The 16971-nt window shown below is 32.4% G+C and overlaps 1 protein-coding gene across 1 annotated transcript; it reads right to left on the reverse strand.

Moving 5' to 3' along the window:
* Positions 1 to 3644: 3644 nt before the first annotated feature.
* On the reverse strand, positions 3645 to 16657 carry LOC124369956. Its single transcript, XM_046828182.1, has 4 exons — positions 16508 to 16657; positions 13105 to 13271; positions 9112 to 9281; positions 3645 to 3891 (listed from the first exon to the last, which is right to left on the reverse strand). Exons 1-4 carry the CDS (start codon positions 16588 to 16590, stop codon positions 3688 to 3690), a joined length of 624 nt encoding a protein of 207 aa, XP_046684138.1. The 5' UTR covers positions 16591 to 16657; the 3' UTR covers positions 3645 to 3687.
* Positions 16658 to 16971: the final 314 nt, after the last annotated feature.

Consider the following 16971-nt stretch of genomic DNA (forward strand, 5'->3'; position numbering starts at 1 on the left):
CAGTTTGTTATTTAATTACGATAATCAATAGAGAAATTTAAAATCTATTGGCAATATTAGTTAATATCTAGTCAAACGTATTAGTTTGGGTTGGAGGCTTGAAAAGCTCAAGACTTCCGGTTTGTAGACCAGGCAGTTGTAGCATATTTCCCAGCCTTCTTTTTGCCTCATCTGTTAATGGGAGAGGATATGTGTTGGTCCTCGTGATAGAAGAAAGCACATGTTCTTATACAATTTTATTTTGATCTACTTTAGTGACATGTTAAAGCAAATTAGATCGGTGAGTGGAATTATGTTGAAGTACAAAATATAAATTTATATGAGTGAAACATGGGAGAACTTATTATCCTGACCATCATATAATTGGGCAGTACAGTGTTTTTACTGATTGGACCTAATTTGAATTGGTTTGCAATCATGTTATTGATTCATCTCACATAAAATTCTACAAAAAGTGTAAACAATATATGCAGTGAACACAAACTATTAATAAAACTAAACGACACTGGTTTTCAACACATTATAGTGACCACCTGCTCCGCTTAACATAAACTCACTTTGAACCAGAACCACGTCATATAACATAATTCAACACCTTCATTTTAACTTAAATCGGACATCTATTTGATTATTGCCACAATAGAATCAACATCACATTTAGAACTTCATTAAATGGCATCACCGTTGGGCAATACACCGTAACCTAATACTTGATCATTATCATATGACACAACACTTTGGGAAAATAAATAAATTAACCCCAATATCTGATCTTCATCAAATGGCGGCAACAATGTGGGCTTTTAGAATAAATGCCTCATACTATGATCCTCATAACATCATTAAATATTTTCAAAAGTTCTCTCACCATTCAATCATTTGTAACTTTTCAGATAAATAAAAAAAGATAAATTTCAGGGATCTGAGTATTAATGTCTGCTGATTAATTATTTCTTGCATGCAGAAATCTGATGACTGACCGTTTTAACACACAAATTTGAACAAGCAAAACTGACAATAAATACAACCCTATTTTACAATGCTGAACTCTACTGTAAAGTTGAGGACAAGTAAAGCAAGATAGAGTGAAAGACACTCACTTTAGAAACACTTTAGTTATGTTTGGTGGTCGATGAATAAATACTGGGAGCTCTGCGATGTTTTGATGTGTTTGTCAGCCTTGTTTGACAAGATTTAGTTATGATCCAGCTCCTAGCAGAACATAAGAGCTTTTAGTGAATTAATCCTAAGTGAAAATAGTAAGTTATTCCCTTGATTCTATCCACACCTCTCTTTAGCCAATACCATTTACTCATGTGATCTTTTTTATGCTTTTAAAGAGCTCTCTTGAAAAACCTAATCTTCTCATCATACGCTTTCCATAGTCATTGAATGTCTTAACAATCAAGTTTACAGACTTTCCATCGTAACTAACCTCAACATGCATGATCCTTGCAATGCATTTTAAAGTTATTGGAATATCCCTACTTTTTATAACCACTTCTAGACACACCTGTATCTTATTGTCAACAAGTCATACTTGATGGGTTGTATTCCACCACCAGTGACAGTTCAGGTGGTGTACGCATCACCAGGGAATCAACCAGAGGATGTTGGATGATGGAAAGAATTCAACCAACTGGAACTCCATCGGATAGCTCAAGTTGTGTATGAAAGAGCAAGGTTCTAGCACATAGGCCCAAGGGGATAAGTACTAAGTAGTTTGGGAATGCCCCAATGAGTATGATAAAATGTAAGTTCTTTATATATATATATATGTATGTATATATATATATATGTATGTATGTATGTATATATATATATATATATATGTATATATATGTATATATATATATGTATATATATGTATATATATATATATATATATATATATATATATATATATATATATATATATATATATATATTACTTAAGTCTTTAAAATTAAAAAGGCAATTTTTTAATGACCAAGAAATCACTCATTAACTTTTTTATGGAAAATCCGATCTCCTATTATGCCTTAGGAGGATTTTACAAAAAATCGCTGTTATTTGATTTAACTATTTATACAGCACAGCTCTAAGAGAACTAAACACCACTAAATCAGATGATAATGAACCTGGGACTGTACAGCAGACAGTCCGATGTTTCCATACGGTTGTCTGTGTGCTCTCCACTAGGTCTTGAAAACAAACAAGTTAAGTTAATTTTTATTATTATTAAATGTACTTTTTTTAAACATTAGGTTGTATAAACAATTATTAACGAAGCATACGTAATAACAAACTTATAAAATATGTATCAAAAACAAAACATGGAGTTCCACAAGGATCTATTTTGGATCCCTTGCTGTTCTCCTGCTACATTCAGGGTATGCCTGAGGCTGTACACAATATTGATTTAGTTCAAAGTCAGCTCTGTCTTCATGCCGATGATTCGAACCTCATATTATCTGCAAAGACTCAACATGAACTTGAAGCAGCTGCTTGTACGCAATTTTTAAGTATTCAACAGTATTTTTTGGACAATAATTTAATATTGAAAATAGAAAAAAAAACAAATTTTTTGTGTTTTTCAACAAAACAAAATAGAAATATACTTCAACCTCATATATTCATAGATAAAAATAGTATTGAGCAGCTATAGAAACCAAAATTTTTAATTTAAACCTCAATGTTAATCTTAGCTGGGATAAACATATTGACCAAATAATATGTAAAAATAATTCTGGGCTATATGCTCTAAGACACATATATTTTTGTGACATAACTGTTCTGAAAACTATTTTTATGCTCATATTCAATCTCATATCTCTTATGGTGTATGTGTCTATGGAACTACTTCTTCTCAAAATCTTAACAGGATTCTCAATTTACAAAAAAAGCCATAAGAATAATGTTAGATTAAAAACAGGATGACTCTGTAAAACAGTATTTTTCAAACCTCCAAATTTTAACAATTTACGGCCTATATATTTTAGAAAGTATTCTGTATGTTAAACAACAACACAATTGTTTCAAATTACATGGATGACACATCCATACAATACAAGGAATAAAAATTATACAGTATTGCCTCGACACAAACTAGAATTTTGTAAGAAAAATATCACGTACGGAGTACATTTTTTTAAAACATATACCTAAAAACATTACTGACATACAAAATGCAGAGTTAAAAACGTTTTGAAGGACTGTATTGTTGGTAAAGCTTTGTATTCCTTAGAGGAACTTTGCTGTCAGTAATATTTTAGAATTTTTTTCCGAATGTATTTTTTATAGAGTTTTACAATTTTAATAGTTAATTATCTATTTCAATCAGTTGAAACTATTCAATGTGCAGAGTGTGCAAACATGAATAAAGATTGTTGTCTATTGTCTATACCTCATATTGAGTGCTTTGACTCAGTAGAACGAATTAATAGGGTCCAGTTTTACCATAAGTGCTTGGAATTATTCTGAAGAGGACAGGATTGGGATAAAGAAAATATACTGTTTATGAATGAGTAAAACTTGACATGAAGAACAAATTCCCCAAAATGCTGCGGGAGAGTTCTTAAAAACCTTGTATAATGAAAATAATAACGGTTGAAATAGAAAATCAACTACAATGGTTATTAGGGTAAAAAGAATAATCACATGAAATTGGAGATAACTGAAACATTTATTGTTGTACTCATTACATGATTAAACCGCTTTGACCCAGTCAATCTCCAAGGAGGATGTGCCCCACTGTTTGACAGGAAGGTAGACTCCTCCATACATCTGCAGCTCGAAGCTTGAGATCTTCGACTTGTCCAGAGGTATGGAGTTGTTTTTCTTGCGGCCTCGATAGTAAGCCTCAAAGTGGTGGAGAGGAAGTGTTACAATGTCAAATTTACGCATTGGAGCCTGTAAACAGATGATGATTGTATTTAGTCAATACATCAACAGCATCTATGCTATAGCGATCCTGAGCTGTTGAAATCAGAAATCAGAAGTTTTATTGGCCATTAAGTACTCCAAAGATTACAACAGGCTTCGTCAAAATAACATTATTTTTCAGCTTAATTCTAGCAATATAGTATAAATATATACTAGTTTCCAGTCATATCTGTTAGTTATAATAAATATATAATAAATACTTGAATCTACTCAAATAATTAAAACACAAAAAACACAGAGACATGGAGTTAAAATTTAAAATAAAATATAATAAATTATGGAGTATCCTTATACAGGTATATATATAAATAAAAAAAAAAAAAAAAATATATATATATATATATATATATATATATATATATATTTATTTATTTATTTACAACATATCACATTTGGCAAAAGCTTTATGGTTGATCAAGAATGTGAAGGGTAGAGAATCTTGTAGACCAATTTTTAAAGAGTTCTTAATAATGACTGTACCATCTACGTACATATATTATTGTTTAGTAAAAGTTAAAGAACGTCTGCATGAGTATGAGATGCGTCATGACATCCATAACTATAACACAAGGGCCAAACATATGTTGAATTTAATTCCTGTTAGACTTGAGATATTTAAAAAAGTCACTGCTTTATGGAGGTTCAATTTTTCAATAAGTTACCTGATAGTGCATGGACAACAACTATCAATAAATTTAAAATTGTTCTTAAGAATTGGCCTAAGATAACTCCCCTATACACTGTTAATGAATTCTTTGCTTGTGATACAAGTACCTTAACCTCCTCAGACCCATGCAACAATGAGTGAAAAATATTTAAAAAATCACTGTTATATTCTGATTTTAGATATTTTTTTCAGTAAGAAAAATATTTTTCTAAACTTTTAATTATTACACCTAGCTAAATTAATTGATGTAGCTTATATGCGACATTGGGTTATTAAGTGTGAAATAAATTACAGCAATTCATTGAGTTACAAAATGTTTATTTTGCCTATATTTCTTTATAAAAAAAAAAACATAAAGTTACATTTCGTGGTATGATTTGAAACAGTTGCGATCTTTAGTAATACAAAGGTGCATTTTACACGTGGTGCACTGAAAGCGAGCTCGGTTACTTTTACAACCAGGCATCCTGCACCGATAGCACTTTTCTGCATCAGGTATTGTGGGTAAGTGGAGAGCCATTGTTGTCCTAAGGTCTGGCGGGGGATGAGGAAGTGTGCGCTTCTTCTTCTTCTTCTTTGGTCTCTCATTGTCACTGTCCTCTTGATCAGATTCCACTAGCTCGTATACTGCTACAGCCCGTGAGGTTGAAGAGTACACTAAATGTTCAGCTATTCTTCTACGAAACTCAAAGGAATCAAGCTGATCACGTTTAGGAGTGGTTTGTTGTTGTTGTTGCCTTCTGTAGTAAATCCAAGCTGCCACTAATGCAAAGTCAAATAAATGGAAGATGACTCGGACGGTCCACTTTCTAGTCCTCCCGGAGATTCTGTAAAAGCTGATCAGGCGATCTAAGAGATCAATTCCTCCCATGTTGGCGTTATAGTTCTAATGGAAGATGGACGGCTAACGTCAACATAGACTTTGTTCTTTTTATCCCATCTGTGACAAATATCAGGTGGAAAAGTACCTTCATTTGAAGAAGCTACTATTACTGTTTGTTGTCGTACCATTTTACCACACAAATTTGTTCATCATCCCTTACAACTTGATCCCAAGACCCTCTACCGCTCTCAACAATTCAGCATCTGATTTGAATTTTATTTCCTTTGGATCCTCCTAAGATCCAAGGTCCCAGTGGCTTGCATTAATCTTTCAGAATGGAGCAAATCAAAGTAGGTAAACAGAGGTAAAGTAACGATCTATGTACAAAATAGTGCCTGCATTGAGAGTTTCAGCTAACCGCATTACAACCTTGCCTCCTATATTCAAATCTGTGCAGGCAGGATCATCGGTAAATACTGTCACCAGCGCCTTGGTACAGAAAAAAAATCTAAAGGGAGTCCATCAGGGCTGGCAGAAAACAAAAATTTTTAAACCACATGGATTTGGTTTTCCTCGAACTACCTGGCGGGAAGGACAACTACCCCAGAAGGGAACCATCTGCTCATCAATCGAGACTTTAGCGGATCTAGGGTTGGCAAGACACGCTTGTCTGACAGTGTCTATTAAAGGTTTGTACCTTCCAAAATTTATTACTTTTCCTAGTCTCATCAGAAATCAAAGCATCATCAACCACTTTGAGGTCCTTCTCAGGAGCAAATACCTTTCCCTACTCATTGTCTCACAGATCATAGGCACTCTTGTTGCACTTGCCCAGTACATGCGGATTCTAGGAAATTTTAGGTAAGACATACCTATAGTCATGCCAAAAAACCTTCTTATTTCTTCAGGTGATGTCTTTAGCTCTTTTCCGTTTTTTTTCAAGTAATTTTGGTTACTCCATTGTACTTATTAATTCGTAGACGAACTCAGGTATGTAACTTTTATAATGGTCATAGGGATTACCTGTAATTACATTTTCATCCGGGACATGCTCAGGTGCTGGTGGCAAAGGTTCAAAGGATTCTTTATGCTTCCAAATGATTCTCCTTGGCCTAGGGGTTTCTTCTAATGGATCTGTGGGTAAAGGTGGCTGTAGATCTTCTTCCACCACAGACTCATCTTCTTCATACTCTAGTTCTTGCAAGTTCCCAGGTGTAAATGTTGGATCAGCATCCGAGTCATCAGAGTCGTAACCCTCGAGGTCGGAGGACATCGTCCCGGAGTACGTCGATCAAGTCTCGGATGGTCTCGTCACAAAGTCCTGAAAACACGTAGAGTACATAAAATCATGCCTAAATAAATGAAATGTAAGAAAATAACCAGCCTAAAGTTTTATTTCAGGCAAAAACTTCACATAACATAGCTATTACAACTCTGAACATTGAGATTAAAAGCCCAATGTAGCAAATGCGCTACATTCCCGAAAAAGTTAACCTGAACCCTTGAAACCCAGTGTAGCGAATACGCTACATCATTATTAAACTGCACAAAACGCAATAATTACCATAACAACTGTATAATACTTGATACTATCAAAAACCTTATATTTTTACAATCAAATAGATAGCAAACATTTTGGATTAACAAAATATTAATGTTTAATACATTAAAACTTACCTCTGCGAGACATGCTTGAAGTAAAACTGTTGTGCAAGCTTCAGGTGGCCCACTCAGGTGGTGGAGAAAACTAACATAACCTTAAAACCACTAGTACTGTCGTGTGCTGCACTCTTTGAGGAATACAGTGAACTAGATCAAATCTTGATTACTACAGATACCAACTTTACAAAAATTAATACAGTAATGTCTCGTATACGCTACTCCAGGTCTGAGGAGGTTAATATTTTAACTGTAAACTTTGTTGTTTAAAAAAATTATTGTATCTGTTTGTAACTTTGTTTTTCTATTTATTAATGTTGTTTAAGTGATCATTTTAATTGTTTAAATTTTAAGTGTTAACGTTGAAGCTTTCCAGTCACACCGATGGTACTAAATTTTTTATCCTCCTCTTTTGTGCATTTTTATTCAATAAATTATGTATTTTATTTGATAAAATTTTAATTTTTACCACTAGAATGTTTTTCCTCAGACCACAAGTATATTAACAATTTAAAGGAAAAAAGTGTAATCTAGTTTATATTAGTATTATAGTGCATGCTTACTATGTTTATGACTATGTTCATTGTACATTTGTGTATTTAATTACAATAAAGCTTTTTGATTCTTGATTCTTATGTGTCATTTAAAATCTGGGCAACTCCATGGGTGTCCAGGAGCACATCTCTAACAGCAAATGTCAAGATATGGTGATAAAAAGGTTGATCGATACGTCTAATTTACTGCGGAAGATGACTCCCTGCTGGTGGATCTCCCTTAATGTACAAGACTTTTGCAAGCCTAAACATGAGAGAGTAACATTCTCTGCCTGCTTTGACTAATAGAGGCTGGTACAGAGCTAGCCTCTTCTTCTTTCTAAAGTGACATGACTGGGATAGAGCCTGCTGTGCCTCCTCATATGCCCACATTGAGTATAACATAGTATCTTGACAAGAAGCAGCCCTTACCCACAACTTTACCCATCTTGAATATCTGTCATTCCAGGAATAGTGTAAAGTTTCTTTTAGGACTAAATGCTATGAGAGGTTTCCTCAATTTCTTTTTTTATGTAAAACACACACACACATACACACTTCTGGCCAATTGAGAATGCAGAGATATCACTATTTTGAGATTTTCAAAATTCATACTCAAAGTACGATATAAAAACACTTCATGGGTGTGTGATATTTAGTTTAAAAAAAGTATTTTTAACAATATTTAAAACAACTACCCTATCATTGGCTATAATATAGTAAAATATAAAGCACTGTAGGTTTGTATCACAGCTCCCACACAAAGAATTTGAATAATATTTCCAAAGTTGAATATTTTCATAAAACTTCACATTACCTATGTAATAGTTCAATAAGAATAAGAATACATTTATTGTCATAAAGCAATGTAAGCATCAACATAAGTCATGTATAAAATATGAAAACTAGCATAAGTCCAGATAAGGAAAATTTGGTAGCCAAAACATGAAGTTGCCAAAACAGTCACTCCATAATGTAAATTATTTTAAAAATATAAATAAATAACAAAATAAAACAGTATATGACAAATAAATAAATAACAACAGCAAGTAAAACACAGCCTCAGAAATTACAATATCAGAATTATATAACATTGATACATTTTCTAGTATAGTCTGTATAAATAAAAAACATATGACATTAACATTTAATACCTAATCATTAAATCATAAAATCTATACTGTTGATTTATAAAGAAGTATATTTGTGTGCATTTTCTTGTGTCAAACAATTGTCTGCATATAATGTAGTGGAAACACTTTTGTTGCAAGGCAGTTGATTTGTATTCTGAATTGAATTGAGGACTTAGATACTTTTGAGAGTTTCCTTCTCCTGTATAATTTTAAAGGCTTTCCAACAAATATTTCAAACCAAAACCTCTATGACCACCTAGGGTATTAATTAGATATATGCCAGCAGCCGGATAGCATTTTTGAGGCTACAGAAGCGCAAACGATATATTGTAGTAAAAAGGACAACGATTCTTTATGTCTGGCATTTTTCACCTGAAACATGTGTTCATACGAAGGGAACGGGTCGGTGTTCTCACCCCAGTGCCTGAGCACTACCTTGTACCCGAAATGGTCTCCTTGGCCGCGACACATCATCTGCAGACTGTGGTAATCACTCAGGTCAAACTCCCGGTCTGTCCGGAAACCTGCAAATCCAGCGCCATCTAAAAACCACAAAGAAAAAATCAAATTAAAATTATTTTCACAAAATAATTCTATAAATATTACTAAATGTTAATGAAAACAATACTTTTCCAAATTGTTTATTTTTTGGACGAGGCCTTTTGAAACCAAAGTTTTCATCATCAGGCAATTCCACAAATAAATATTTACATAATTTTTGTTACAATTCATAGTAAAATAACATATGGTGTAAATATGCAAATACAAAAAGTTTGGAAATATTTCAGCCAGTATGAAAAATGAGATATGACTACAGTTTAATTTTTTAATAAATTGAGAAGAAAGAAGACTGGAATTTTCAATAGGGCCCTCTTCATTGAAAATATGCTTCATAGTGTTTCCCAAGCATTTAAGTTCATTGGTTTTGTTACTTCTTTTATTAATTTTAGATTTTTAATTGATGTTCTGTGTCCTGATTCATTGCTTGGACTACAGCAGATCTGTCAACTCTTCCATATTTTGTGTGTGTGGTAAATGCTCTTTAAATCGTGTTTTTATTGTTCTTTTTGTTTGTCCAATATAAATTTTGTCACAGTCATCGCATTCAAATTAATAAATTCCTGATTTTATCATTTGAAATTTTATTTTTAGGGTTTTCTAAAATTTGGGATAGTTTGTTGCTTGTTCTGTGAGTAACAGTTTTATTTGTATGTTTTTTTAAAAGTTTTGTATATTTGGCTCGAGAAAGTGCTGTACGTTGTGCAAATAAATTCTTGTTTTGTGTCTTGAGATGGCCTTAATGTTGTCTTATCTTTTCTAGTTCGTCTTTTCAATGCTGTTTTTTAGTATATTGTCAATGAGTTGTGTAGTGTAACCATTAAACATAGCAATATTTTTATGTAATTTAGTTCTTTATTGTAGTTTTCTGTTGAAAGTGGTGTATTTAAAAGTCTGTAAATGATTGAATTAAATGTTACTCTCTATTGTACAGATGGATGGTTGTTCAATTTCATATATAAATTTAATAGTAGGGTAATATGAATTTAGAGTTGTGACAAAATTTTGTATGTTTTCATTTTTATTAAATATTGTAAAGACATCATCGACGTATTGTATCCATTTTATTGGAAAATATGTCATTTTAGATTTGGTTTTAGTTTCAAAATGGCTCATAAAAATATTGGAAATAAAACATGAAAGAGGATTTCCCATAGCCGTCCCATCAATTTGGGTGTAGTAAGATTCTCTATATTGGAATGTGCTCTGATTCATAAATAAATTTATCACACAGGAGTATTCATCAATAATAAAAAACACACAAATCTGGCTGTCTGATTTCTTACAGCTAATTAGAAGATTCATCAGATTTTTAAATGCCTTAAGAGTACAAAGATTGCAAAAATGTGTAGTTGGAATCGCATGATCTTCTGAACTACAGAAATTACACACATTTGTATACGCCATCACTATCCTCATAAATATATCCCGATAAAGTCTCATAGAGGAGCAACGTGTATAAGATGAGGTTGAATAGGACCCTTTTTATATATCCTCTCAAGTCTTTCTTCCACCATATTTTTTTGGTAATGGCCAAACACTGGCAAATATACTGTTTTAAGTAAAGACCCAACTGATTCCTCTGAACATGAAGTAGCAAACACCTAAAGAAAATACGAGGCACATTTTTCAAATAAATTAAGAGTTATATTAACTCCTTACCATTCCAAAATCCCCCATATGTATATCCTTCCCAAAATCCTCAAACCTAGCATCCCTCTCCGGCCTATAATTAGTTCTCGTGATTCACCTTGTAGAGAATTTTCTAAAGTCCTTATGGACATTTCAATGCCATTTATAGGAAAAACGGACTCTTTTATAGAAAATTCTAGGGATTTTGTAGAGAAGTCAAAATTCCTGAAGTTGACTCAAACTGATAAGATAGTAACTTTGACACTGAAAGTCTATTCACAAATGTACCAGTTCCAGAAACTCTTGCGATTATTGAATCACATCTCAAAGAATACAAAAAATAATGAAAGATCTTAACTTCTAGTGCCAGTAACTGTTACAACTATGCACTCAATGCAATTATTGGGAGTTATAGGGTCTGTCTCCTATTTTCACCAATATATTTATGGAGGAATTTGAGCAAAAAGCCTTGGATTTAGTTTAATTCAAACCGAAGATTTGGTTGAGATATGTGGATGATACCTTTGTTATGTTTCTTCAGGGATAATAAATTGAATGAAGTTTTGAACTACAATAATAGTATTTCTCTTCCCATCCATCTCACAATGGAGTGGAAGTCCGAAACAAGCTTCATTTTTTGGATGTGAGTGTATTAAGAGATAGGGATGTCCTTAACACTATGGTTTTTCAAAAGAAAACACACACAGGAAAGTATCTAAACTGTTAATCAAACCATCAAAAACCTGTCAAAGAAGGAGTGGCCTACTCATTATTTAATAGAGAAAAGACCTTTTACTCAAATAAAGATGGATTAAAAGAGGAATTGAAGGAAGTTGAATTGGATCTTAGATGCAATGGATATCTCAATCAGTAATACACAAGTGCAAACGAACCAGAAGAATCATTCCTGAGTCAGTAGATCAGAATAGAGATGAATTTGACTTTATGTCAATCCCTTATGTGTTGGGAGTATTGGAGAAAGTTACAAGAGTAGGTATAAAGTACATTAGAACCGCATTTAAAACACACAACACTCTTAGAAAAAGTCTCATAAAAACAAAACCAAAAAATGGCACACAGGATTCCAAAAACTGTGTTTACAGTATAAAATCTACTTGCAATAGGGATTAAATAAGCAAGACAAAAAGAGTATTAAACATAAGGATAAAAGAAAATACGAGAAAGGAGCTAACAGAAGATTCAAAACTGTACATCAATGTAGGTCTGATGACCATCATATGTGAATTGGGATAAAAAAAATAATATACCGGGATCTTCATATCATTAAAAGGAAATTAATCGAGTCTTCATATGTTAAATTAGCAGACCAACCAATCAGTCAACCATTAGTTGAAATTAGGCTGCTATGGTTGCCAATTTTGAAAAATTAACTAACTAGGAAACCTACAGTATCAACAGATTTGTAATAAGCCAATGCGAAGTCGCAATACGGTTTTGAAAAGTTCATCTAAAATGAACCAATAATAAAATAGGCCCAATCCCATTTCCTCCAGTTTTCTATTGTGATAATTGCCATTTACTATTTGCCTCTGGTCAGTTCTCTTTGGTTGGTTGGTGAGTGCAGACCTATTGTGACCTGTATTCTTTATTTCAGTTTTAATAATTATTGTTTTGTTTTTATTAAGTACACGTTTTAGAGTTAGTGTGCATGGAGTTGACACACAACATGGTTTTTGTGATTCCTGACCTATGCGTGTCACAATGCTCTTATATAAATTAATTCACTGATATGAATATTCACCTGAAGAAGAGATCAGATTGCAGATCTCGAAACATAGCGTATTGATTTTTGCATCAGTGAATGATGGAAAATGTCCGGAAAAATCCTGTTTCGTTCACAAATATATCTAGACAAATATATCATGAAATTTTATAATATACGCCTAAATATAACTTTTAATTAATTACAAGAGATATCTTTGGTCCCTTTATTGGATTAGCCCTTTATTAAATCATCCTATTAAGCATTTCATGGTTTGTAAATACATTCATTATTAATAGCTTAACCCACATTATCCTACTGGTACCTGTATAGGACACCCTGGTATTATACATTAACTGTCTTTAATCATCGATTTTCACAGTACTCTACAGATAGATATGAGTTAAGAAAAATATTTTATGATTATTTTTTTATTGGTCAATAACACGTACCTGGTTGAGGATTAAGCATTGTGAACAACACAGCCCTTTGGAATCTGAGAGTCTTCTGGAGAACCAGAACTGCCTTGGACTTGCCAATGAGTCTGATCATATCTGACATCTCTGACCATCCATGAAGGGTCGGAACCGAGGTAAAGTCCAGCAAAACAAGCTCTGACCTTAGTCAACATTCTTCCATTCAGTGGTAATAAATTTCAAAACATTCATACACCATTAGACAAACATCAATCTTGTGCAAAGTGTTACAAAAAAACGTCTCCAGACTGATATTTAGAATTCTGATACCTATGTACAGAATAGAATTAATTTGCAAATATTGAGATAAGCTCCATTCGTTTAGGGCAGCATCCGAAATTTGACAACAGGTACAGATTCCATCAATTGGCAAAATCACAATTGAATTTGCACTTGGCAGATTGCACAATTTGGCACTCACTATTGGTTGAATTGTGCACCTGATGAGAATACCTCTTCATCTACACTACACTGGATAGCTGCTAGGTAACCAGACTGAGCTTTGTAGTCTGGGTGTCTCCGATTTCGAAATGATGCAAGGATTTCGCTTTGAACTTCTTCGTTGCCGACTTTTTATGGATCTCATCAGACAGACGTGGACTCCAGATTCCAGGAGTCAATCTACACCAGTTTCAGATTTCAGATAGCGCACTAAGCGGAGGATGAAATGGAGCTTAACTCGATATTGAATCAACTCTTCCCACTATAGCTATGTTATGTTTAGAATAAACTTGTGTTAAGTATTATATAGCAAGATATAGGCGTTTGAAAATAGATAGGTGTTCAAATTCAAATTCAAATTCGTTATTGCCAGAACGTTTTTACAATGTATAGCAGTGTCAGAAACAAATTCAGCATGAACCATCTATGATATACATTGCCTAGGCCTAGTAACAAGTGTCTATCCAATTAAAGCATAATAATCACTGATGTCATACGGGCTGATATCAATCAATAGCTTTTTTACACTTTTCTTGAAACAATTAATTTCAAGAGATTTAAGATGAGAAGGAAGAGAGTTGTAGAGTTTAATGCCTATTTCAGCAAAACAATTTAAAGTGGTTTTAAAACTACACTGAGATATTCTAAGAGAATTTGAGTTTCTAGTCATATGGTTATGTACAGATCTATTTGTAGGTATGGCATTTAAATTTATTTTTGTATACAATAGGCAATCTAAAATATAAAGTGCAGGTACTATAAGAATACCATACTTTTTAAATAAAGGTTTACAGTGAGTCCTTATGTTTACATTAGCTATAATCTTAATAGCACGTTTTTGTAAAATTTATTTTGTGTTAATATCATTGCCTCATACAATAATTCCATAAGATAAGAAGTAGATAAGTAGAAGATAAGAAGTTCTGTATCTTTAACAATTTTAACCCTTTAACCAATAAGATGATCAGATTTTATCCCAAAAACTACCTCTAAATGCCATGTTCATCTGACCGCACATCACTGTAATTGCCAAGATTCAAAAAATAATTTATTTATGTAAACGTTACTCTTTTTTGAATTAAAGCTATTTTTGCTAAACTCCACTAAAAGTGGTTTATCATAATGTCCTTCGACTGAAGGTTACCTGTGGTGGTCTCTTATTTTACCCTCAATCACTCTTTAAAAAAAGTAGCAACAGTAGTATTACGTCTGCCGAGGTTGGCAGTAGGTGATACACACCACCCTTAATCTCTCATGAACTAAACATGGAGTTGTTGGTTCGATTGGTGGACACAAAGCCTGGTCTGGATATACTCGTATAGCACCAGTCAGTTATTGCCTTTATGGAAGATAAAATAAAAGTCAAACTGATTTATCTCAAATTAAATATTGATTAGACTCATTATCCCTGGAAGTGTTTATCAAAAATTCTAAAGTGTGCACAGACTTTTGAAGGTTTTGCAGGGTCCCTTTGTAAATTTCATAAAAAATCTTCTGTGTAGTATATGTATCACACTACACAGAAGATCAATGATCAATGAATGATCAAAGTGTTTAATATCATTCTCTTATTAAGAGTCAGAGAATAAATCTACATAATTTTGAAGTAAAAATAAAAAATAAATATAATTTTTACACCACATACTGTATTTATTATTTGACATATTTATTATTTATTGTATTACAAAAAGAATACGCATTATAATAAAATATAAGATGTTCTAAAATTAATAATTATTCAAGTAACATACTAATAATTATTGAAAAAAATCTGTTCTGAAAATAATTTCAAATAAATTTAGAACGAAAAGATTAATACATTTTCCACTTCAAAAAATAAGGGACGTTTATATTTGAAATCCCAAATAAATTACATTAGTTGTTTAATAACTAATCATTGTATTGTAGTAAGATAACATAATTTTATAAATGGCTTGGATTACATTCTTAAATTTTGGAAAATGGGCTGAAAACTTCAAATTTGCTGTAATGCTGTGTATATCCAAAAGGTTTTTGTGCTATTGTTATTAATCTAACCACTAAGATAAAGAAATCATATTGTTTTAACATAAAAAACATCGGATTTTGTTTTATGCTCTTTAATTTATGGATTATACTCAAGATCAAGATGTTTGTTAAAAATATGACCTTTACCCTAAAATTTATTGGAAAAACGAATGAAGTACTTAAATCCAAACTATAAATAATATGAATAGATGAGCAACTTCTAACGCTTTTGATTTTCATCCATTATCAAAAATGTTGAGAGGGGTACTTGAATTCCACCTTTTATGTTAGGTTATTAATCATAATGAAGAAGATGATACAATTACACATTTTCTTTTATCACCGACGATGAAAAATAACAATGCTGTTCCCCATACTTTTTTTCACTATCTCAGCTGATAAAAAAGGAATTCTATCATGTCAACTGATTAGCTTCCTAGCTAAGTCCTAGGACACTAAATTTTATAAACTATTTTTCATCTTCGGTCAGTCTAAGTCACTGGGTAGTCATACCACTTGTTACAAAGTAGATCTAAGCTATCAGGAAATAAGTGACTAATTAATTTTCCTTTGAAATATAAACTTGTTACATATAGATTTCTTTAATTTGAATTTTGTTTAATAAAATACTGTACTAAACATTGTAGTCTTTGGGGAAATTTATTTCTATTTGTTCGATACAGTTAAGGTAAACTGCTTAGTCAAATAGGTCCTTTGGTCTGATAGTTCCAGGTAAGTTATAAAACTATCATAATAATCATATTGGTTTTGTTCCATCTTTGCACTCATCACAAAATATTATTTAATACACAGGTTTTTCTATACAGATATCAGAGTTAAAGATCTCTTATTACACATGTAGACATATTCTGAGAACTCAGTTTGACAATTTTTTATAATAATTGACCATTTCAGTACAAATAATACTTACTTCTTATCATCTTCTTCACAATAAACAAACATTTGGACCGAAAGACTTATTAAAAATAAATACCAAACTGTGTTTGGAATCATTAAAAGTGTTTTAGCTGCTGAATCAGGTTGATACGCGACAAGCCCGAGATGAGGTCCAAGGCCGAACTCCTTGATGCAGCATTGGGTAATTGCCTTCTTTAGATCAATCCTGCCTTTGTTGTTACTGTGAGGTTCAGGGTTATAATCAACATAAATATAGTGCCGTTAATATACCGAGTTCTAGATTTATGGTGGTACTTTTTCAGGAACAAGTTTGTGTATGCCATAGCATAAAGTGTATTCATCACTTAGGATATCAAATTCCACAAGTTTAAACTCTTCCTAATTGGTTATGAAGGTAAATTATGCAAAAATACGATTTTTATTTTATGCCTTTAAAAATGTTGAAGGTATCACAAATAGAATTTTTACTAATTATTA

Source organism: Homalodisca vitripennis, chromosome X, assembly GCF_021130785.1.
Source record: "Homalodisca vitripennis isolate AUS2020 chromosome X, UT_GWSS_2.1, whole genome shotgun sequence".
Lineage (NCBI taxonomy): Eukaryota > Metazoa > Arthropoda > Insecta > Hemiptera > Cicadellidae > Homalodisca > Homalodisca vitripennis.

What these genes read in the sequence shown, in the direction of transcription:
- LOC124369956 (XM_046828182.1), bottom strand. Translation starts at nt 16,590, where the DNA reads ATGATTCCAAACACAGTTTGGTATTTATTTTTAATAAGTCTTTCGGTC. An exon ending in TGTGAAGAAGATGATAAGAA is followed by an intron (nt 13,272 to 16,507) that starts GTAAGTATTATT and finishes ATGTTGACTAAG; the next exon opens with GTCAGAGCTTGTTTTGCTGG. An exon ending in AATGCTTAATCCTCAACCAG is followed by an intron (nt 9,282 to 13,104) that starts GTACGTGTTATT and finishes TGTGGTTTTTAG; the next exon opens with ATGGCGCTGGATTTGCAGGT.